The sequence below is a fragment of the Dipodomys ordii genome, unplaced genomic scaffold (genome assembly GCF_000151885.1).
Source record: "Dipodomys ordii isolate 6190 unplaced genomic scaffold, Dord_2.0 Scaffold117, whole genome shotgun sequence".
In the NCBI taxonomy this organism is placed as follows: domain Eukaryota; kingdom Metazoa; phylum Chordata; class Mammalia; order Rodentia; family Heteromyidae; genus Dipodomys; species Dipodomys ordii.
Window position 1 is genome coordinate 4,730,046 of NW_012267333.1, and position 24,373 is coordinate 4,754,418.

At 34.0% G+C, this 24,373-nt stretch overlaps 2 protein-coding genes across 2 annotated transcripts; one reads left to right on the forward strand and one right to left on the reverse strand.

Moving 5' to 3' along the window:
* The first annotated feature begins 12,633 nt into the window (after window positions 1-12,633).
* On the forward strand, window positions 12,634-13,602 carry LOC105995446 (olfactory receptor 5T3-like). Its single transcript, XM_013029160.1, has one exon. It carries the CDS (start codon window positions 12,634-12,636, stop codon window positions 13,600-13,602), a length of 969 nt encoding a protein of 322 aa, XP_012884614.1.
* Window positions 13,603-18,407: 4,805 nt separating this feature from the next.
* On the reverse strand, window positions 18,408-19,355 carry LOC105995466 (olfactory receptor 8H1-like). The gene has a single exon (XM_013029182.1). It carries the CDS (start codon window positions 19,353-19,355, stop codon window positions 18,408-18,410), a length of 948 nt encoding a protein of 315 aa, XP_012884636.1.
* Between the last annotated feature and the right edge of the window lie 5,018 nt (window positions 19,356-24,373).

Here is a 24,373-nt window from a genome sequence, read left to right on the forward strand (position 1 = left end):
CTGATTTCAGCTGTGCTCACTTCTTTATTAACATACGGAAAAGCCATTGATTTTTTTATGGTATCAATTATAAGTGTTTATTTATAAACATCAAACTTGTTGTATTTTTCCTTCTATTATATTTATTCAATTTCCATTATTTACTTTTTATTGTAAAAATACTGTATAGAGGGGTTAGAGTTACCTGAGTAAGGTAATGAGTACATTTCCTATCAAGCATTGTTACCTCCTCCTTTGATTTCCCCTACCATGCCTTCCTCCCTTCTCCCAATTTCCTCCCTTCCTGCCCTAAAGTTGTAAAGTTTGTTTTCAACATAGTGTCTTGTTTGTCTCATTCTTACAATGGTTCAAACTGTATCCTTGTTTCAGCATTTTGTTGTTTCCTTTCCCCTCCCCCAATTAGAAAAATGCATATACAAGATGCAGGGCACCGGAATCAAATACAGTGACAATAGGGGTTATACCATAAGGGGAAGAACATACAAAAGAAACAAAAAAATCAAATAGTACATTAAAAACAACAGCGAGCCGGGCACTAGTGGCTGACACATGTAATCCTAGCTACTCAGGATGCTGAGATCTGAGGATTGAGATTCAAAGCCAGCCAGGGCAGGAAAATCCGTGAGACTCTTATCTCCAATAAACCACCAGAAAACCAGAAGTGGCTCCGTGGCTCAAGTGGTAGAGTGCTTGCTTGAACTAATGAGCTGAGGGACAGTGTCCAGGCCCAGAGATCAAGCCCCACGACCGACAAAAACAAACAAAAAACTACAAAAACAACAACAAAGAAAAAACTTCTTGTATCCCTATCTTGGGGTTCACTTTGCTTAGCATCATCTTATATGGTCATATGTATATAGCTTTCAAGCTTTTCTGCTTGTCTGGTAAGATTATCCTAGACATTATTGCAAATAAGGGAAACCATGGGACCTATGTTTCTTTGGGTTTGGCTTACTTCACTTAATAAAATTTTCCAAGTCTTTCCATTTCTTAACAAATGGGGTGCTGTCATTCTTTCTGATGGAAGCATAGAATTCCACTGTGTATACATATACCATATGATGACAAAAAAAAAAAGGCCATACTAAAGCGCCCAGCACAACTATTGCAGAATTATTCATCATAGGTAAGATATGGAACCTACCCAGAAAAACCGTTGAATTTTATGGGTTAATTTTATACCCTGCTACTTTGTCAAAGTTTTGGATCAGCTCCAGTAACGTGGGAATGGAGTCCATGAAGCTCTTTAAATACAAGATCATATCATCTGCAAAGATGTAGAGTTTTACTTCGTATTTCCCTATTTGGATCCCAATTATGTTTGCATCTTGTCTTATTGCACTAGCTAGGCATCCTAATACTAAATTGAAGAGGATTGGAGAGAGTGGACATCCTTGTTTTGTTCCCAAGTTTAGAGGAAGGGGCTTTAGCTTTTTGCCATTAAGTATAATGCTAGCTGTGGGTTTGTCATACACAGTCTTTAATATATTGAGCAATGTTCTATGGATTCCTTATTTCTTCAGAACTTTCATCATAAAAAGGTGTTGGATCATGTCAATGCATTTTCTACATCTATTGAGATACTCATATGGTCCTTATCCTTGCCCTTGTTGATGTGGTGAATTACATTAATTGATTTCTATATTTAAACCAGCTTTGCATCCCTGAAATGAATCTTGTTTGATCATAGTGTATGATATTTCTGATGAGTAGTTGAAGTTGATTGGCCACAATATGTTTGAGAAGTTTTGCAATGATGTTCATCAAAGAAATGGGTCTATAGCCTAAGGATTGGGAGAAGTTCTTCACTAGCTATACAACAGATAAGGGCCTCATAACTCAAATATACTTAGAACTCATAAAATTCAATCCCTTAAAAACAAATCCTCAAAGAAACAACTGTCCCATTAATAAGCAGGCTAAAGACTTAAAGAGAGTCTTCTCTGAAGAGGAAATAAAAATGGCCAATAGAAGACTTGAGAGGCAAGATGGCTCAAAATTAGACATTTCTCATGTTATTCTTTTTGTTAGGTTAATGGGAAAATAATGTAATTAGCACAGATATAACAGCCTTTGGCTTTTCCTATTTCAGCTTACTTACCTTTGTCCTTCCTTTCAACAAATGTTTCCCTATCATCTTTCTTATTGATTAACATGATTGTCATTTATTATATGATGCTCTTCCTAATCTCATGTCATTGACTTATCAGTTAAATCTCTTACCATTTTCCTTCAGCAAATGCATTAGACAGGCACTGTGTTTGTCCTCATAATTGTCTCCCCAGGTTAGAGGGTATTATATAAACATATGTTTTACTAAGAAAATATCTGTTAATTGAGTAATGAATCAACGAATAATGTATGAGTACTTCAGTAAACACTGCTAATTAAGTATTGGAAAATATGTATATGCTTTAATTGTAGGATGTCCTGAGGTGTTATCATAAATGACAAAAGAAGTATAGGTATGTAAGTAATTTATTCATACTCTTAAGAATGATAACAGGTTCAAACTTAATTATCTTAGTTATAGAGTGCTTGCTTTTAAGCTCTGTAATATGTGGAACAACTTCTGCTTCTTTAAAAAATTTAATAAAACAATGAAGGCATCATTCAGTCAATGGCTGAAATAAAAAGCAGAGAAATGTCTATGTTTAAGAACTCTTGGAAGGTATTTGAGCTGCACATGAAAATTCATTAACTAAGTAATGGACAAATTTCCAGATTTTTGACTCTGCATGATCATTGAGATAAAATTACAATGAGTAGTAAGAAGGAAAAGGATGAGGAGGAGGAAAGAAGGGAGAAAGGAAGACAATAAAGGTTGAAAAAGCAGTAATATGTATAGAGAACCTGAGATTATATTTTATATAATCCTGAAATTGCAGTAAATTTTCAAGGTGCATAAGTGGTTACTGAGTTACATAGCACAGTTTGGAACTATGTCATTATGAGAAAAGGAGACATGTGGAGTTTTTGCATTGGGTAGGATTTTAAAATTGGAATAGAAATTATTTCTGTAGAACTTCATGTTTACACACACTAATAGTCTATGAGTAACCAGCATAGGAAATCCATTTAAAATGATTCATCCATAGCGTGATATCAAGTTTTGTAACATTATTAGAAAAATATATCACCAAATACAGAAACTCACCCTTTTAATTTTATTGGAAAAAATCCAGATGGTAGGTATGTCATAAATGTAGCTATTGAACTTTCATAAGCAGAATATCATCCATGTAAACAGAAACAAACCAACAAAATACAATGCTGTTTATACCCTATTAATCTGTCTTACATTTTTATCTATTCACTGCTATACCCACAAGTGTTTTGATCTTATGGCAAGGTGTAATTCATATAATAGCAAGTTTTAAAAGACAGATTTATAAAAGACTGACATGTGATAAAATGTTGGTTTTTAAAATTGTATTCATTTTCCTGGTAATAAATGGTACTGAGAAATATTTTTGTACCTTGAAAGTTTTTACTGTGTGTCTTGTGGTATGGTGTTTCTCTAAGTTTATACCTTAAAATCAGGGCCAGACCACTGTCCTTGGGTTTTTTTCTCTTAAGTCTAGTGCTCTACTTTAAGCTACAGCACCTCTTCTGGTTTCTTATGGTTCATTGGAGATTAGAGACTCCCAGATGTTCCTCACCCAGCTGGCTTTGAATCATGATCCTCAGATCTCAATGTCCTGAGTGGCTATGATTCTAGGTATGAGCCACCATACCTAGATCTATTTTTATTTTTTTATATTACCTATTTTTGAGAATTATTGGAAGAAGTTCTTCTGTATTTTGAATGTATGCTTACTAAATATTTTTAAGCAAATGTTTACTACAAATAGGTAGCTTATGTGTTCATTCACTATTTTGATAATATATAGGACATATATTATGATGATTTCTCTATATGTTTTAAATGTATTTTGTGCTACATATAAATCAACAATAATATGTATAAATATAACTTTTCTATACTTGTAGAAATGTTTTAGCACTAGATTTTGTATTAAAATTTGAGATTCATTGGAAAATATTTTTAAATAAGACATTAGGTGTAAGCCAATGTCTTCTTTTGGTGGCATAACATTCAAATTAAAAAGTGTCATTTATTATATTATCTATTATTATTATTATTGCTTCAAATGGGGTTTGAACTCAAGAAGTAATGCTTACTAGGCTGTCACACTACCACTTGAGCCATAACTCCAACTGACATTTGTACTAGTTTTTTTTGAAATTGAGTCTCACAGGTTTTTCTACTATATCTGAATTTGAACAAAAATGGTTATCTCTCTGACACCTGAGTAGCTATGAATAAGGCATGAATTGTGACATGAATCTTTTAAAACATATTTTAATTTTATTATAAAGATTATATACAGAAGGGTTACAGTTACATAAGTCAGTTAATGAATAGTTTTCTTTTTGAACAGTTTTACCACCTTCATTTTCTCTTGGTTCCTTCCCCCCATTTCCCTCCCCCACAAGATGGATAGTTCATTTTCAAAACTGTGTCTAGTATCATAGCCACCTTTGTTCACCCTTTCTACCACCAATTCTGTGCTCCACTTACCTTCCCCCAAACAGACTTACAAAGCAATAGTATAGAAATGAAAAGCAGGGACAAAGCAGGAAAACAGTGAAACAAACAAACAAACCAAAAAGCAAAATAAGAAAAAAAAACCTCATTTCTATTTCCTTATGAATGGTGCAATAACATTATTTCTGATGGAAGCACAGAATTCTATTGTGTATCTATAAACCACATTTTCTTGATCCATTCATCCACTGAGGTATCTGGATTGATTCCTTATCTAGGCTATGATACACAATGCTGCAACGAACATCATTGTACTTGCAGCATTAGTATGGCCTGGTTTGTGGTACATTGGATAATTGCCCAGGAATGAAATATCTGGGTCATAGGGTAGCTCTATGTATAGTCTTTTGAAAAACCTCCTCACTGATTTCCAGAATGAACAAGTAGTGTTCCCTTTTGGCTACATCCCCACCAGCATCTGTTATTGTTAGTTTTCTTGATAATGGCCATTCCAACTGGGCTGAGGTAGAATCTCAATATTGCTTTGATTTGCATTTATTTTATTTTATGGCCAGAAATGTTGAACATTTCTTTCTGTTTCCATGGGGCATTATTACTTCTTCTTCTGAGCAGTCTTTCTTTAAAGCATTAATCGATTTATTAATTGGGTTGTTGTTTCTTCGAGGGCTTGTTTTTTGAGGAGGCTATTTTTGAGCTCCAAGCATATGTTATACATGAGGTGGTCCTCTGATCTTTTTTTTTTAATGTCTTCTCTACATGAAATTTCCTTGCTACTTTGTTGAAATAAGTTGGCAGAAAATGTGTGAAGCTATTTCTTATGTGTTCTATTTATTGAGGCATTTTTTATTCAAATACTTTTCTGTCTATTATTTAAGTGTTATAAGTTCAAAAGTATATATATATATATATATTTTCCCCAAGGCTGAGGACCGAACCCAGGGCCTTGCACGCACCAGGCAGGCACCCTTCCGCTGGGCTAAACCCCCAGCCCACAAAAGTATATTTAAGTATTCTAAACATGTTCTAGGCTCTAGGATCCCCTCTATAAACCTAAAATATATGTCCTATGCAAAAATAAATTTGACATGCCTCAAAACATTTCAACCTTATGTCTGAATGATCCCTCAAACTCTAATTTCTACTCTACAGAATGGTGTCATTTTTATACTGATTCATCTCTACAATCAATACTTGCATATCTTAGATCCATGCCTTGTCTTTACTATTAAATTCTCCATGAATATACATTTATTTCACATACCTCATACAATATTAAGGTTAAATAACAATGCTTTATTTTATGATGATTACAAGATTTCTAAAAACTTCATTGATTATATTCCCAAAAGGAAGAAAATGAATTTCAATGCATTGAAATTATCAAATCATCATGACATTAATAATTAGTGTCACAGTGTGGGATGTTTGGTAAAATTACATTTTCCCACAAAGGAATCCTTTCTAAAGTAAATGCCAAAGTTCCTTTACATAATCATGATTGCATGGTTGATTTTTCTCGAACCACTGCCTTGTTGTTTTGAAAAAATACCATCTATATGGATTTCTTTCCTACAACAAAGAGAATTGTCTCCTTGGAAACTCCCTATGGACACAAGCAGTTGAGATTAGTATAATAGTACAAATGCACAAGACTCATAATATTTTGAAATTGAATGAACAGCTCTTTTTCATGGGTAAGAGGATATTTTCTTCACTTATTTTGAAAGTCATTGTGACTTTGAAACTAGAGTATAAGTGTGGATATTTAAATTTTACACAAAATATTTTGTTTTTACTTAATATTTTAATTCCAATTGAATAAAAGCATATTCTGAGAGCATAGAAAAGATAAAGATTTCTTTACATATCTCAATTAATAGATAGAGCTGCAACTTAGTGATGTGATCCATTTTTTAGTAAAGTTAATCATCAGAAATAAGGAATAAGCAATAGATTTCAATGAGCTCCTGGTGTATTTTATTTTGTTTTCAATTTTTCCTTTCTGACATGATTCAAATATTGAGATCATTTGCACGATTGGACAAGTTGATAGTAACAAAAAATATTTTGAATTTTTATATGTGATACAATCTTAGTGTTTTTCAATACATCAAGTTAAGAGCAATGCCTCACTATCATCTCAGGGTTATTATTTCCAACATTCTGGAATATCATGGTGAGGTGATGATAAGGACATGCAGAAATTGTGAGAAATTGTTGTGAACCATGAGAGACATCTTAAGTTTGAGTTCTATTGCTATTAAATAGAAATATATTTTATTGAAAAGGTGATGAGCAGGGCATTATAGTTACAGAAGTAAGGCAAAAAGTACATTTGCTTTTATAATCATTGTTACCCCTTCCCTCATTATCTCCCAACTACCGCTTCCCCCACCCAGTTGTAATGTTCACATCTCACATAGTGTCAAGTGAGTATCAATGTTGCTGCATTTCATCCATTGGTCTGTTGTTTCTGTGATTCTCTTTCCCTTCCTTATATTGCATTATCTAATCTGCAAACCACGAGGTACATAAAACTAAGAAAACAAATTGCATACAGGGTCTAATAAGAACCTCTTGTTTCCATAAATTGGAATTAATGTTGATATCCTTCATTATATATAGTCCTGTGCATTAAGCAGTTGGGTTACTGAGAACCCTGTAAAGAATATTATATACATATTCTATTTTTTACAAATGAGAGAAATCATGTGACCTAATTTTCTTCGGGTCTGGCTTACTTCACTTAATGCAATTTTTCCAAGTCTTTCCATTTCCTTATGAATGGAACAATGTTATTCTTTCTGATGGTCCATTCATCTTCTTAGGGACTAACTAGAAATATGTTTCTGTATTTATTTTTGCATTTTTATTGTTATTATAAAGAGGAGTTGCAGTTACATAAGTCAGGTAAAAAGCACATTTCTTTTTGAACAATGTCACCCCTTCCCCTGTTCTCTCCCAGTTTTTCTATCCCATGCCCAAGTTGTATAATTCATTTGCAAAAATGTGGCTAGCGAGTATCATTGCTGCCTTTGTTCATCCTTTGTTCCCCCTCCGCCATTTCTGTGTCTCCCCTAGTCCTACAAAAGACAGATAAGCAAATAAATAGGACATACAAAAACCTTCCTTTTTCTATTTCCTGGTGTGCATTTTGATAAACATTATTTGATATGGTCAGGTGCACATAGCTATTACACCTTTGTGATCCTTTCCAAACAATATTCTCCTTTGGTCTCAGTCTGTATGAATCCCTAGAGACTTATTGTGTAATTTATCATGTCCAACTGTATTTTTAAACAGCAAGCATGTTTACTTTTAGATATATAGGCACATCCTAGTTTCCAAAAAATGATACAAACAATGCAGTGTACATTTCTTAGGGTTTGGCTTACTTCATTTAATGTAAATTTTTCCACATCTTTCCATTATTCTATGAATGGTACAGTGTCATTATTTCTGATGGAAGAGTAGAATGCCTCTGTATATATGCACACCACATAATCCAGTTGTCCACGAAGGGGCATCTTTGTTGATTTTACATCTTGGCTAGTGATCCACAAAAGAATTAGAAAAATTGTACGATGTATCATCTTTTTGAAAATTTTATTTTATTGTAAAGATGCTGTACAGAGGGCTTACAGTTACATGAGTAGGGTAATAAGTACATTTCTTGTCAAGTATTGTTACCTACTCCTTTGTTTTCCTCCAACTAACCCTTCCTTCCTCCACTTTTCCCACTTCTCCCCCCATCCCTGAAGTGGAAAAGTTCATTTCCAACATAGTGTCTTGTGAGTCTCATTGTTGCAATGGGTCAACTTCTGTCCTTATTTCAGCATTTTATTATTCTAATTCCCCTTCGCAAATTAGATAAATGTGTATACAAGATGTAGGGTAACAAAACCAAATAAAGTATCAATGGGAGATATACTGTGGAGGAAGAATATACAAAAGAAACAAAATAATTATATAGTACATTAAAAACAACAACAACAAAGAAAAACCTCTTGTGTCTATATCTTGGGGTTGATTCCGTACAGCATCATCTTATATGGTAATATGCACATAGTTTTTGAGCTTTTCTGTTCATCTGATAAGATTGTCCTAGTTTATTGCAGTACATGGATAAGATATGGAACCAACCCAAAAACACCTCAATAGATGAATGGATTAAGAAAATGTGGCACATATATATGTATATATATATATGACATATATATATATACACATGTGTATATATATATATATATATATATATATATGATAGAATTCTATGTTTCCATCAGAAAGAATGACACTGCCTGATTTGTTAGGAAATGGAAAGATTTGGAAAAAGTCATGCTAAGTGAAGTGAGCCAGACCCAAAGAAATACAGGTTCCATGTTTTCTCTTATTTGCAATAATTTGTATCATCTTTTTATATATAAAAATCAAAGTTCCCCAGGGTACCGGTGGCTCACGTCTGTAATCCTAACTACTCAGGAGGCTGAGAGCTGAGTATCATGGTTCAACTCCAGCCCAGGCAGGAAAGTCCATGAGACCCTTATCTCCAGTAAACCATCATTAAACCAGAAGTGGTGCTGGGGCTCAAGTGGTACAGTGCTTGCCTTGAGATGAAGAGCTGAGGGACTGTGCTGAGACCTAGAGTTCAAGGCCCATGACCAATAAAAACAAAACAAAACAGAAACGAAGTCCAAGTTAGACGTGTAATTTAACCAAGGTCAAATTGCTACCTGTTTTAATGGGTTAACAACACCCAGTGGCTTCTTATGAAATGATGTAATTTATCAGCTTATCTTTACTCTTTTTATAAACTGCCTTTCCATATTATTTTTCTATTTTATCACATTTAATTCAAATTTTAGAAAGGATATGCTTTCCCTTTAGCTGAATATTTAAACTAAACTAAATAAACATAAACATAAATATTTCTACAGCTTCCATAATGAAATCAATTAATATTCTAATGAAACATAATTTAGAATGTAATATGACTTGGCTCATAAACTGATATTTATTGATTAATATTCAACATGAAAGGCATTCACATTTGCTAGCAGATTTTATTGACAGATGTATTAAAGAAACTTAAATTTATATATTATAATATTATTTTGTCAATACTGGGGCTTGAACTAGGAAGCTTGTGCTTTCATTTGACTTTCTTACTGAGACAGATAAATATATACTGTATATATCACACACATATATAAATATGTGTGTAAATATTAATCTAGTAAATACATATAAAACCTAAAAACTTAGTAGTTTCTGATATGGTGTTTTTCGTTATTTAAAATAATCTTATGATATGTCCCTCTTATTTTGTTAAATGAATTACATTTTATATGCAACTACTATTTCTGGGTAATTAAAATTTAAATCATTAAAATATGCTTTCATGAATATCACAGAATGGTACCCTGTGATCACCCAGTTGAAGATGACAGGTGTAAGCATTTTAATCAGTGATTGGTTTGGTTTGGAGGATGAGTAATTTCTATAAGTTTATGTTGATCATGGGCTAACTATGAGATTTTTAGAAGCCCCAAAAGGGTATGTATTCGTCCACATAACCGAAAAGTCCAGGGAATATACTCACTTCAGGCACAGCTGGGTCCAGCACCATCAGTGTTGTTTCCAGAATTCAAGACATTTCAACTTGTGGCTCTGTTTGTCTCACACTGCCTTTCTTTTCTGCCTGGCTCATTGAACATTCTGACATAGTGCTTTGAGGTGTTCATCTGACAATGCTAAAACATTCTCAGTAAAGAGAACTTCACTCCCACAATTCAGTAAACCTCCTAAGGCTGAGTATCAATGGATAAACTTGAATCAAGATGGGAAGACCCAGGTCAGAGCAACATCTGGGAGTTGTTATGATGAAATGGAATGGATGCTGAGAATCAAAAAGGTAATGTGCAGAATAAGCCCAGATGCTAAATCATTTAATCTTGAAGTGTACTGGTGACAGCTAGCATCATTTCTTCCTTAATAAGGGAATTATTCTAAAAACAAATTTGAAGGATGTTGTGTTCTGGTCTGAGGAAGTCTAGCTAAAGTCCATTGGGAAGGAATACTTGGGGTAACAACACAGTGTCTCAGCCCAAGCAAACTCAACTGAGTGTAAGGGTGTCTCTTTTGGTGTGGTAAAACAGGACAGTGAGCCTAACACTGGCATAGTTTTGTGAGATGGAGTCAGTTGTAAATGGAGTTCAGTTTCTTCGTCTCTTGTTAGTCTTCTGCCAAATTGATCTGGTACATTATTGTGAGTCCAGGTGAAGCAATCACTTTTTAATTATTGCAGAAGAAATGGACTTTGAATCTGTTGTACATCAACTTCCCAATTCAGTAGCTGTCCCTGGTGCTGAAAATAATTATGCATAGACTTACTTTCCACATAACAAAATAAAGCTGCTTGTCAGGAAGTGCACAGCAAGATTCTTACTGTTGTGAATATTGTGTTCTGGTGGTGTGACTTGTGGGTTACTTCTGTTTAAAAATCCTGGGAGTAATTGAGATATGCACTTCCTTCTCTTGATAATCATTGAATTAAGACAATAAAATAGTATTGAGTAATCAAATAATCCAGTAATCAAATAATAGATTTGACAAAAAAATTAATTCACTCTATCAGTGACATTGATTTTATAATAATTTTGAAACCTCCAAAAGAAACACTAACATTTTATAAAACACAATAGTAATCAATTGTAATAGAAAGTTATCTCTAAGAACTTTGCAACAATGCAAGAGTTATGAAAGAGAAATAAGCTTTATGTTATTAAGCTAAATTTGAATAAAGAACAGTAAATAAATAATAGAGACCAAAATTTTGTAAAGAGATCTCATATATACTTAAAGATACTTTTTTTGGTTGGTTGTGGGGCTTGTACTCTGGGCCTGGGCACTGTCCCTTAGCTCCTCAGCTCAAGGCTAACACTCTAACACTTGAAACACAACATCACTTCTTGTTTTCTGAGTGGTTTATTGGAGATAAGAGTCTCTTGGACTTTCCTGCCCAGGCTAGATCATCAGATCTCTGTCTCCTGAGAATTATAGATGTGAGACACCAGGGCTGGGAAAGATAATTTTATTCTCCCCCATGATATAACCCCTGTTGTCACTGTATATGACGTTGGTATAATTTGTGGATGGAAAGGGAGAAAACAAAATGTTTAATTAGGGATACAGGTGGACCCGTTGCAACAATGAGATGTACAAGAGATTATGTCGAAAAAGGAACTTTACAACTTTGGTTGGGGGGAGATGGGAGGGATCGGAAGGGGAACCAAAGGAGGAGGCAACAATGCTTGGTAAGAAATGTACTCATTACTTTGCCCATGTAATTGTAACCCCTCTACACAGTATTTTAACAATAAAAATTCTAAAACAAGGAATAAATAGTATACATCTATCTCCAAAATAAAATGTTTTACTAAATAGAATTAGGCATTTGTTGAAGGAGTAGCCATGAAATGATTTGTAGTTGAAAGGGGCATGTATTCAATGAGCTAAAAATAAATGTAATGCACCTTACTTTCAACTTATATGTAAATATTTTACAATGAAGACATTTTTATTTTATAATATCTTTACCTGTGATGTAAGTTTGGGTTCTCCTATTTTAAGAGGCCTGAAATATAAGACATGTATCATGAGCTGTGTAATAAAACTGGGATTACTACCTGGGTATGTACTTTCCCTAAAATATATATGTTATTCATGTATGCTTATAGGCATGCATCTTGGTGAACTTTCAGAGTATGTAATATACCAATAATGAGTAGAAAAATCTTGCAATATTCACTGAATATTAAAATCACATTAATTTTCAGGGTTATCAAACAGGATAAAATTAGCCAACAAAGGAACAAAAATTTTATCTTCCTTTACTTTAGAAGGTAAAATTGAAATGTTTGTGTGAAATTCTTCATTGCAGCCAACCTCATAACTATGGAAGAAGTTAAGGTGTTTCAGCCCAGATATAGTCAATAAGGACAGAGACAGCCTTTATTCCCATGGGGTACATCACTTGGAATCAAGAATTAAAAAGTGCAATGGACAGACTTTCATCAGACTTGGAGATATGTAAGATTCATTTGAAGAACAAAACCGAAGTCACCATGTTTATATTAATGGGCTTCACAGATGATTTTGACCTGAAAGTTGTCTTATTCTTCCTCTTTCTTGCGATATATCTCTTCACACTGATAGGAAATTTCGGCCTGGTTGTACTGGTCATAGGGGATGCCCGCCTCCACAACCCCATGTACTATTTCCTCAGTGTCTTATCATTTTTGGATGCCTGTTATTCTACAGTAGTGACCCCCAAAATGTTGGTCAATTTCTTAGCAGAAGACAAATCCATTTCCTTTATTGGATGTGCAACCCAGATGCTTCTATTTGTGACTTTAGGAACCACAGAATGCTTTCTATTGGCTGCAATGGCTTATGATCGGTATGTTGCCATCTACAACCCTCTTCTATACTCAGTGAGCATGTCACCCAGAGTCTATGTGCCCCTCATCATTGCCTCCTATATCGCTGGATTTATACATGGCACAATACACACGGTGGCCACTTTCACTCTGTCCTTCTGTGGAACCAATGAAATTAGGCATGTCTTCTGTGACATCCCCCCAATACTAGCTATTTCTTGTTCTGACACTGAAATAAACCAGCTTCTACTCTTCTATTTTGTGGGCTGTATTGAGATAGTCACTATTCTGATTGTTCTGGTGTCCTATGGTTTCATTCTGCTGGCCATTCTGAGAATGCGTTCTGGTGAAGGGAGGAGAAAAGTGTTCTCCACGTGTGGCTCTCACCTGACTGGAGTGTCCATTTATCATGGGACGATCCTCTTCAGCTACATGAGACCAAGTTCCAGCTATGATTCAAACCATGACATGATTGTGTCGATATTTTACACCATTGTGATCCCCATGCTGAATCCTGTCATCTACAGTTTGAGAAACAAAGATGTGAAGCAAGCAATGAAGAAGTTGTTGAAAGAAATTAGACATTGACATGTGGTTTTAGAATTGAGTAAAACTAAAAGTAAATATAAGGGATGCCCTTCTAAATCTATATTGTCAGAAACTAAATAAGAAATGATCAGGAATTTTAGTTACAATTATGATCATACAACATGTAACATAGATACTGTCTCTTATATGCCAGATACACAGTCCAAGATACATATTAAATATTGTTGGACATAAGTGTTGTTGTTATTAGGTTTTGGGGTTTTTTTGGATTTAAAGTCCTTTTTTATACTCAAGGTAATGTACAGAGGGGTTAGAGTTACGTGAGTAAGGTAATAAGTACATTTCGTGTTGTTAGTTTTTGTATAACTTTTCACTTAACCTGAACACATTTCATGGTTTTGAATCCTTTACTATAAAACATTGATCTCATTGTTCACAGCATTTCTTTAGCATGAATTGTTGAGTCAATTTCCTGGTCTGAATTCTTGTGAAGCAATTCACATAACAATTTTCCCACATATATGTCCTCACATACCCTGAGATCCATCCTTGGTGTGATCATGCCAATATTAAATCAATTCTCCATTAATAGATACTCTCCTTGATATTTTCAATCATTGAAATTAATTTTATTCTTCATGAAATTACTGGCAGTAATATAAGGTTTTATATTTCATAATTATTTTTGTATACATATACATTTTGTATACATATATATTTTGGATGCATGTATATGCATATGCATACATATATGCATGACTGATATAATATTTAAGAAATTAACCAGATTTGAGAGATTTCTCTTATGCTAGATCCAATCTATAAGTACTAATCTTTTATTGCTATTATTCCTCAAATACATTCCATGGAACAATCATCTAGAATGTTAGTGAATGTACTCATCTTTCTACAATTGTCTCCTTTCATCCTTCCTCCTCTGATTTTCTACCAATTAAATCAAGGTATTAAAATTGTGAAGGAAAATTTTCCTCTCATACCATATGATTTTTCTTTTCTGTTTTCATTATATTTTTGTTTTCCTTCAAATTGTTACAACACAAATGACCATGCCTTGAGAAAGGAATGTGTAAAAGAACATTGAGGAGCATGTGAATTAGAATCTATATGAACATGACAGATATGAGAATGAGTCAGTAGACTCAAGGACCAAAATTTATATAACTTTCTGTCAATGGGAATCACAAAGTTGTGAGGTGTACCTGTTATATGATTAAAATAAGTTTTAAATTATCTGAATACTAGCAATCTATCTCTTAAATGCTCATTCTGTTAAATGATGACATTAGACTAAACACTAACCATAAATTTCTATGCTCTGTTTACATTTTTCAGTGTTGACAAGAACAGAAAGACAAGAAAAATCAAAAAAGCCTTTTCTACGTGAAATTTCCTAGGCCTTTACAAGATCAAGATGAATCAGAAAAAGATATCAGTAGACTTTAGGCATTTAGTTACTTCTTATTTCTAATCTCCTAAAATTACAATTAAGAAAAATGTGAATATCCAAAAATATGAATTCTACATGACCAGATATCCAAGAAGACAAGTCATTCTGGATTAAGGTGAAATTCTCAAAAAGAAGAAAAAGACAATATTTGTGATATTTATTTAAAGAATTTAAAGATATTTATTTAAAGATATTTATTTGAAGAATAAATTACTTGATAGCTTTAAGTAGAAGAAAAACTTTAAATTATTAATAACCCAAATTGTATTTTAATCACATAGAAATATATAGGAATATATTCAAATATAATTTGACCTTAAATTTTCAAGAACAAATGACATAAAATCATACCATGCAGTTATGTCGTATTTATTTATTTATATCAACATCAAATACAGGTACAAAGAGGCTACAACTTAATTTGTCTTTTCATCTGTACAATGCATCTGTTTTTTTTGGGGGGGTCCGGTTGTGGGGCCTGAACTCTGGGCCTGGGTGCTGTCCCTCAGCTCTTCAGCTTAAGGCTAGCACTCTACCACTTGAGCCACAACGCCGCTTCCGGCTTTTTTCTTTTTGCTTATGTGGTGCTGAGGAATCGAACCCAGGGACTCATGCATGCAAGGCAAGCACTCTACCACTGAGCCACCTTCCCAGCCCTGTACAATGCATCTTAAAGTTACCATAGTTTCAACATTTTTTTTTGTCGGTCGTGGGGCTTGAATTCTGGGCTTGGGCACTGTCCCTGTGCTCTTCAGCTCAAGGCAAACACTACTGCTTGAGCCACAGCACCACTTCCGGCTTTCTATTGCTTTATTGGAGATAAGAGTCTCATGGACTTTCCCTCCCCGCCTGGCTTTGAACAGCAATCCTCAGATCTCAGCCTCCTTAATAGCTAGAATTATAGGCATGAGCCACTGGCACCAGGCTCAAAAATAAAAATTTAAATACATAAAAATTAGAACTATAGGGCCAAGTATGTAGACTCATACTTACAACTCTACTTACCCAGGAAGCAAAGTATGAGAATGGCAAAAATTTGAGACTATCCCAGGCAAAATATTAGTGAGAAAACATGAAAAAATAAGCCAGGCATGAGGATATGTGTCTGTAATCACAAATGCACAGTAAATGTACATAGGAATATAATGTCTCTAGGCCAGTGGTTAGAAACAATAAAAGATCCCACATAAAAATTAAAAAAAAACTAGAGTAAATAAGGCTACCGGTATTGTTTAAATAGCATGATGTTTTCTTTTCTTTCTTTCTTTCTTTCTTTTTTTCTTTCTTTCTTTCTTTCTTTCTCTCTCTCTCTCTCTTTCTCTCTCTCTCTTTCTCTTTCTTTCATTCTTTCTTTCCTTTCTTTTTTATTGTGAAATCCTTTTTTTTTTCATTGTGAAAATATCATACAGAGCGGTTACAATTACATGAGCAAGATAATGAGTGTATTTCTTATAAAGCATTGTTGCCTCCTCCTTTGTTTCCCTTACCATCCCTTCCCATCTCCTCCCCAGCCCTTCTCCCCCTCCCCCCACCGCTCCCTCCCCAATCCAGCTCCAAAGTTGTAAAGTTCGTTTTTCAAAGTAATATTTTGTACATCTCATTGGTGCAATCCCTATTTAAATAATTTGTATTTTCTCTTCCCCTACACAAATTATATCATCATCAAATACAGTGAAAACAGGGTTATACCTTGAGGAAGGGACATACAAAGCAGCAAAGAAATCATCTTATAAATATGTTAGAAACAATAGCAAGGAAGAAAAAAAACATTTGAGTCCTTATCTTGGGGTTCATGTGGCCTAACATCAACTTATCTGACCATTTCTGTTTGTCTCAGACATATAATAGATATTGCGAATAAGGGAAACCATGGGACCTATGTTTCTTTAGGCCTGGCTCACTTCACCTAATATAATTTTTTCCAAGTCTCCATTTCCTAACAAATGGGGCAGTCATTCTTTCTGATGGAGGCATAGAATTCCATTGTGTATATATACTACTTTTTCTTAGACAATGCAGAGTCTTTGATTTCAAAATCCAGAACTGGTAAAACAAAAGTAACAACACCAACATAAAAAGAGAAAAAATAATTATAAAAGGAAAGGATAAAAGGAAAAAGAAAAAGAACAATAGATATTATTATGCACTAACCTTTAAATCACAGAGAAAATGAAGGATCCAACATAAGAAAATGTGGATAAAAATTATAAATTAAAGAAATTTTAGAATACTATCTATAGGATGCAACAAAACACAATAAATTAATATTTATTGCTTTACAACTTCTTTCTATAAAATATATTTAAAATCTGTGTCCAGTATTTAATTGAGGAGTTTGTTCATAAAGAATATTATATATCTAAAGGAATCAGATAAAAGTAATGAAACAAGTGCATTCTTGATGTGTCATAGACAAGAACAGGTTTTAAATGTTTAGAAGGTAATTGCCGCATGTGGATTTTTACTCTACAATATGTCAAAAGTACTTTATAGTACACTTAATTCTGCACACATAATTGAGAACACATTTATTTCACAGCTTTGGTTGACAATAGATTTTCGAATGTTAGACTGTTTTTAGTCAACTAAGAAATCTGCAGAAAAGAGTTAAGGAATTGCCAGAAATTTTGTTGCAAAATGTAATTATATATATACATATATTCACAAACATTTAAATACAAAAACATGCACACAATGTCTAATATTTACAATGTTTCTCTTTCTTAATACCCTTCAATATTTGGCAAATATTCTCCAACCTATTGTATGCTATTTTCCTATAATGAATACTAACTCAACAGTTTACTTTGTTCTACATGAAAATTTGGGAACTGATGATGTTTAACCTTTTCAGGTATTTTTATGTTTGTGTGTTCAATAACTTGGCAATTATTTCTATTATCCAAATACATGTGTCACAGTAACATTATGTCCTAACACAAACACTATACTACATAACTTGAGGAGAGTGATGGTTGGGAAAAAGATGGAGGAGAAGGATGGAAGGAGTAATGTTGATCAAGATGAATTTTACTTAAAACCTGACTTATGGAATCATAACCTCGTTCTACAAGTACATAATATTATTTAAGAATTGTAATATGACAGTAGGCATGTCATCATATTTTGAACATTAGTTTTGCTTAAAAGAAAATCATATATAGAGATCATATATTTAACACATTTCATGATATACAATGATAGTATGAACTTCTAAAGCATACTCTCAGAATTGCTGAGAGTATGCACAAGAAAAAAAAATTCTGGACAAAAATTAATTCTGGACAAATATAAAGGAAGTATTTTTAGAGAGAGACAGGAAATCTTCTTACCCTCCAAAAAATACAAAGGCAAGTTTAAATGTTTAGCATGACTGTTACTTTAATCTCCTGAAACTCTCTTTCTTCTGCATAACCCGAATGAAAGCATTTTTCACTTCTTTGTTTCTCAGACTGTAAATGAGTGGGTTCAGCATGGGAATCACAATAGTATAAAACACAGAAGCCACTTGATCCTTTCCCAGGGAGTAAGACTTCTTGGGTTTTAAATAAGTAAAGATCATACTGCCATAAAAAACAGTGACCCCCAGCAGATGGGAGGCACAGGTGGAAAAGGCTTTCTGCTTTCCTGAAGTGGAAGTGATTTTCAGAATAGTCGACAGAATGAACACATAAGACATACCTATTATGATAAGTGAGACTATGAATGTGGTACCAGCAAGAAACATTATCATCATCTCAACATCGTAGGTATCATTGCAGGACAGGACTAAAATAGGGGATGTATCACAGAAAAAGTGATGGATTATGTTGGATTTGCAGAAATGTAGTCTGCTAATGCAAAGGTTGTTGACAATGGAATCCATAAAGCCAACCATGTAGGACCCAGTGAGCAGGACTCGGCAGAGTCTTGGTGACATAATCACTGGGTAGTGCAAAGGGTTGCAGATAGCAATGTAGCGATCATATGCCATGGAGGAAAGGAGAAAACATTCTGTAGCAACAAGCAGAACGAAAAAGAACATCTGTGTGAAGCAGCCCACGAAGGAAATGCTCTTGGAGGAAGTCAGCAAGTTCGCTAACGTTTTAGGAGTGATGACATTTGAATAACATAGGTCAAGGAAAGAAAGGTGAGTGAGAAAAAAATACATAGGTGTGTGAAGCTGGTGATCCAGCCAAATGATCAATATCATACCCAGGTTCCCCAGCACAGTAGTCAGGTAGATGAGGAGAAAGAGCAGAGAGAGGACCAGCTGGATCCCTCCAGAATCTGTCAATCCCACAAGGATGAAGTAGGGCACATTTGTGTTATTCCAGATTCTCATAGTGTACCGCTGTAAACTATTGAGAAATGAGAGGTGACCACATAAATAAGTTCAAGAAGTTTTGTTCTATGGACATTTTTAGTAATTTTTTCTCAAAATTGGTAATAAATTTAATCTTTGACTCACCTATCAATGACTAAGCATATACACTTGAATATGGAACATAAGTAGTAACATATTTCCTAATGAGACACATTTTGAAATTGTTCCAAACACTACCTTTCATGAAGAAGATATTCAATCTACCTAAGTGTTAAATCGTTGCTGCTTTATGTTTCCAATATCCTAGATGTGGAAAATCAAGCAAAACTTCAAATATCTTATCTGAACTAATTTTTTACGGATGTTGATTCTAGACTTCAATATTTGAAATGAAACAGCACGATCATACCAGTATATTTCAATTGATAATTATTTCTGTAAATCTGAACAGAACATTACTCAGAGTAAGCAAGGAGAGAAGACAACTTCTATGTACCACATACTGTTCATTTGTTTGCAATGTTGGTTACATTAAATCCCAAATTTTCACTTTATGGCATTATACTAGTGCACATTTATATCATAGCACTCATAAAGGTTAATTTCTAGCTCACATCATATACTACAAAGTCCATCATTTAAAATACTATTTAGTCCAAAAATCATATTTTAACAATCAAACAGTTTTATTTCCAGCAATGCTGACATCACTTGGCATAAGGCCCAAGTCATATATCCTCAAAAAATGTTTTCAAAAAGTGACTGTTATCTGCTCTGATTTTAGTTTTTATAAGAACACTTACTGTGAGCCAAAGATGGTGAAATCAAGAACTCATCAAAGATCATCCATATTATTGGTTAATCCTCAATTCGCTTCTCAAAAACTATAAAATGAATGAAAAGAGTTGAAATGGGTGTAATGTAGCAGTATTTGTTTTATCATGTATACAAATTTTTTTGTATTATGAATTTACTTTTTCTTTTCCTCTGTGTTAAATTAAATCACTCTAGAAACTTTGTTCTTGTTAATTTAATCAAAAGTACTCTGGGAGTCTCTGCCTCATAAGAGTCCCAAACAAGTACTTTGGTTTTCTATAGAGCAGTGGTTACAGCTTCTCCTAGGTAGCTTCTCTTAGCTCCAGGGCACCTCATTTATAGGGCATGGCATATTGGGCAACATTGTGTCATTCTCAGGACCAATTTCCAGAAAAAATTTACTTGGCATGAGTTCAAGGACAGAAGTTTAAAGACAATGTGTGAAGTGTTGCTTTTTCTATCTGGTTACAAAATAAGAACATCACCAAATCCTATAGAATTAAATATACATATTTTAAATTATTAAATATATATTGCTTAAAGTAGCATTCCTAATAATTAGAAAAATTTAACATATATATTGACATTGTGATTTTCGCTATAAAGTAAAATTGTAAAATTTTAACATGAGAAATTGCATATTGAAACAAAAGATTTTGTCATGTACCAAGCATGTTTATTTTAACTATGGACTACAACAAAATTAAGAGAAATCAATGAGAGTCATTTTAAATTATAATTGCAATTTCATCAATCATTTCACCCTGGGCAAAAAGTATTTATTTGGATATAATATGTATCCATGAAGAATTGCATAATTACTATTTTGCTGTATATTTAATATCCTATGTTCATTTCACAGTGAGAAATAGGTAATATGAAATAACTTGTGTCATATTAACAGTTGGTGAACACCACACCTCACTTGGTGATCCCTCACTCCATCAGTACACATTGTGCTCCCCACCTTCAGCCACCACACTAATCATTCAACTTCACAGGACTGGTGGCCCTCTCCTTTCTGCACTGTTTTTTTTTTTTTCTGTCCAGCATCTGTATGTACTACCTGTGCAGTATGGCTTACTTTGTAAATGGACCTGATTGGTTTTTTTTTGGTCTGGTCGTGGGGCCTGAGCTCTGGTCCTGGGCGCTGTCCCTCAGCTCTTCAGCTCAAGGCTAGTGCTCTACCACTTGAGCCACAGCACCACTTCTGGCTTTTTGCTTCTTGTTTATGTGGTGCTGAGGAATCGAACCCAGGGCCTCATGCATGCAAGGCAAGCACTCTACCACTGAGCCACTTTCCCAGCCCAGACTTGATTGTTTTTGAAAGAACACTTTGTAAGGTAATGATAAATCAGTCCTGACAAACTTGTCAATAATATATTGGAAAGAACATGATCTAGCTGGATATATTTAAACAAGTGAATATTTCCTAAAAAGAGTGAAAAGAATTAAAATGGTGATTATGAAGTGGAAATAATTTATTGAATTTTCTTTGTTTTCCAGTATGAGGAAACAAAGGGAAAATCTGAAAAGTCATGAAGTGAGAGTCAGACTAAAAACTTCTTGTCTGAACTCATCATAAAACCATTTCCTATTGGTATGAAAATTAGTTTTTGAAGAAAAAATGTGCTTATATTCAAGATTTTCAAAATACTGCCTACTGAAATAAATATAGAAGCATAACTTTAGGTAATCTATAGTTGATGAATTTTTACAAGGCCATTGCTTTGTAATCAAAATTTTAGTTGTTTTAAGACAGGAAAAATTGTAGTTTCAAATCCAGGGTCAAACTATGATCTTAAGAACAATTAGCGAAATATGTGATTTTCTAAGTCATTGTTTCCTTGGTGAAGTAAAGTTTGGTGAAGGAAATCACCTTGAACAAAGTTGCTGTATGTAGTTTTTTTTCCAAATGTGAAGTGGACATTGATCATGTGTGTGTGTGAAACTGACAGCAATTTCTGTTAACTTAACTATTGGGAATCAAAGACATGCATGGCTATAATCCCAAAGCTGTTTAGTGGGTACTTGTCTAGACTTCTGAATTAATCTACAACACTCAATGAATCACAATTATTGGTTTGCTCTACTTGTTGGAGCAGAATAAAATCTTTAATAGGAATGTTTATATATTTATTAATTAAATAGGTATTCAAATTTTTGATGAATCACATTTTTACTTTCTTATTTAAAAAAGAAAACCAAACATGTATTATATATCATTATGTACCATTTTTATCAGTACATCAGTTATAGAGAAACCATGTTGATTTTAAAATATGAAGCTGGGTGCCAGTGGCTCATGCCTGTAATCCTAACTATTCAGGAGACTGAGATCTGAGGATTGTGGTTCAAAGCCAGCCTGGGCAAAAAACTCCATGAGACTCTTATCTCCAAAAAACCACTAGAAAACTAGAAGTGGTGCTGTGGCTAAAGTGGTAGAGTGCTAGCCTTGAGCTGAAAAGCTGACCAACAGCTTCCAGGCCCAGAATTCAAGCCCCACAACTGACAAAAATAAAATGAAATGAAATATGGGTCATATAAATTCTACTGTGATAAAAGTAAGCTTACTGGGATTATTTCTGTATGATAATTTCAACTCCTTGGAAATATGTCCAATTGCGTTATAGAGGTTTGTAAAGTAAGTGAATGAAGAAGAGGAAATAGAGTCAAAATATTATTATGTATGTTTAAAAATATAAGAATGAAACATGTTGAATATATTAAGATAGAAGAAAAGATGATTATGATTGACAGATTGAGTTAGATTAATACAGATGACTTTGGTCAAGGTGGCTTGCATTCTTCTACAGTAACATAAAAATAATTCCTTTTATCCAACCAATATGTGCTAATTTAAAAAAAAATCACCTCTATAGGCCATAATCACTGAAAGTCCAGTATTTTGAGTGAAAGCTGGGGGGACTTTTTCCTATGTAAATTTTGATGTGATAATGTAGAGAATCACACAGGTGTGGACTCACACATATTTAAGACAGGGCTAGGGAGAAAGTTCACAATGCACCTATCCTGGCATGTGCGGTCCAGAGAACTCTCTCTAGTACAGGCAGGATGTCTGTAAACAGGCACAGAATTCTTCACACACAATACCAGTCAAAGGGTCACCTGACCCCACGCTGGCCTTCCTCAACATCCTGTGCAGAGTGGAGCTGATCTTAAAGGAAGTCACAAGTTGTCTGGAAATGATAAGTGCTTCTTTCCTCAGCTGGTACATGGAAAAGACTGTATGTCCTGGGACATTTCCTTCTAACTCACTATTTCCCCTGTCATTTTCTTTGATTATGGTTCCAAATAAATTTCTCTTTCACACAAAATTGTTACCAATGAAACAGATGGTCTTGAAAAAGTGACAAAAGCATTTTGCTGCTTAACATCCTCCTTGCAGAAACAGGCTTCGTACGTTGATGTTTGAACAGTAGGTAATTGTACAAGTTAAACCAATGCTGGGAAACATGTCATCAGTGACTATCTCTGTGTGGTCACCTTCTACAGTAACCATTGTTTAAATGTTCTGAAGGGATAAAGCTCTGTGCTACCTTCGGGGTAGAAATGGAAGACCTTGTGTGTTACTTTCACAAACTGATGTTTCCTAATGTCAATTTTCATAAGGGACTGTAGGAATCAATGCTATCCACTTCCTTTATTCTATCTAGAAGTATGCAACAAAGAGCAGCAAGTTCTATTAACCCAACTCTTGGGAATCAGAGACATTCATGGCTGTACTCCCAGAGTCATTTAGTGGATATTTGTCTAGCTTGCTGATTTATTCCACAATACACAATAAATCACAATCTGTTGATTTGCTTTACTTGTTGGAGCAGAATAAAATCTCTAATAGAATGTTTAAATATTTATAATTATTAATTACATGGGTATTCACATTTTTGATGAATCACATTTTTGCTTTCTTATTTTTTTAAATAAAAGAAAACCAAAGGATACCATGATATATCTACTCTGGATGAAACCAGACGTGATATTCCAGGAAAAAGTATTTCAAATACCTGATAGTATGAGACTTTATTTGAGTAGACCAGCAATTTTTACTTATATAAATATTGTCCTCAAACATCAGTCTTCTTAAAATCATAACTCTATTTACTGTTTATGAACAACCGTTCTATTGACAGTTGTCTGTAGCTGTTAGTTGAACAGGTCTGTAGTTTTGAAAGGAAGGTCAATATGAAGGATGTAAC

Bases quoted from the DNA above. Each gene is read 5' to 3' on its own strand.
- LOC105995466 (XM_013029182.1), bottom strand. From the start codon at position 19,355: ATGAGAATCTGGAATAACACAAATGTGCCCTACTTCATCCTTGTGGGA.
- LOC105995446 (XM_013029160.1), top strand. From the start codon at position 12,634: ATGGACAGACTTTCATCAGACTTGGAGATATGTAAGATTCATTTGAAG.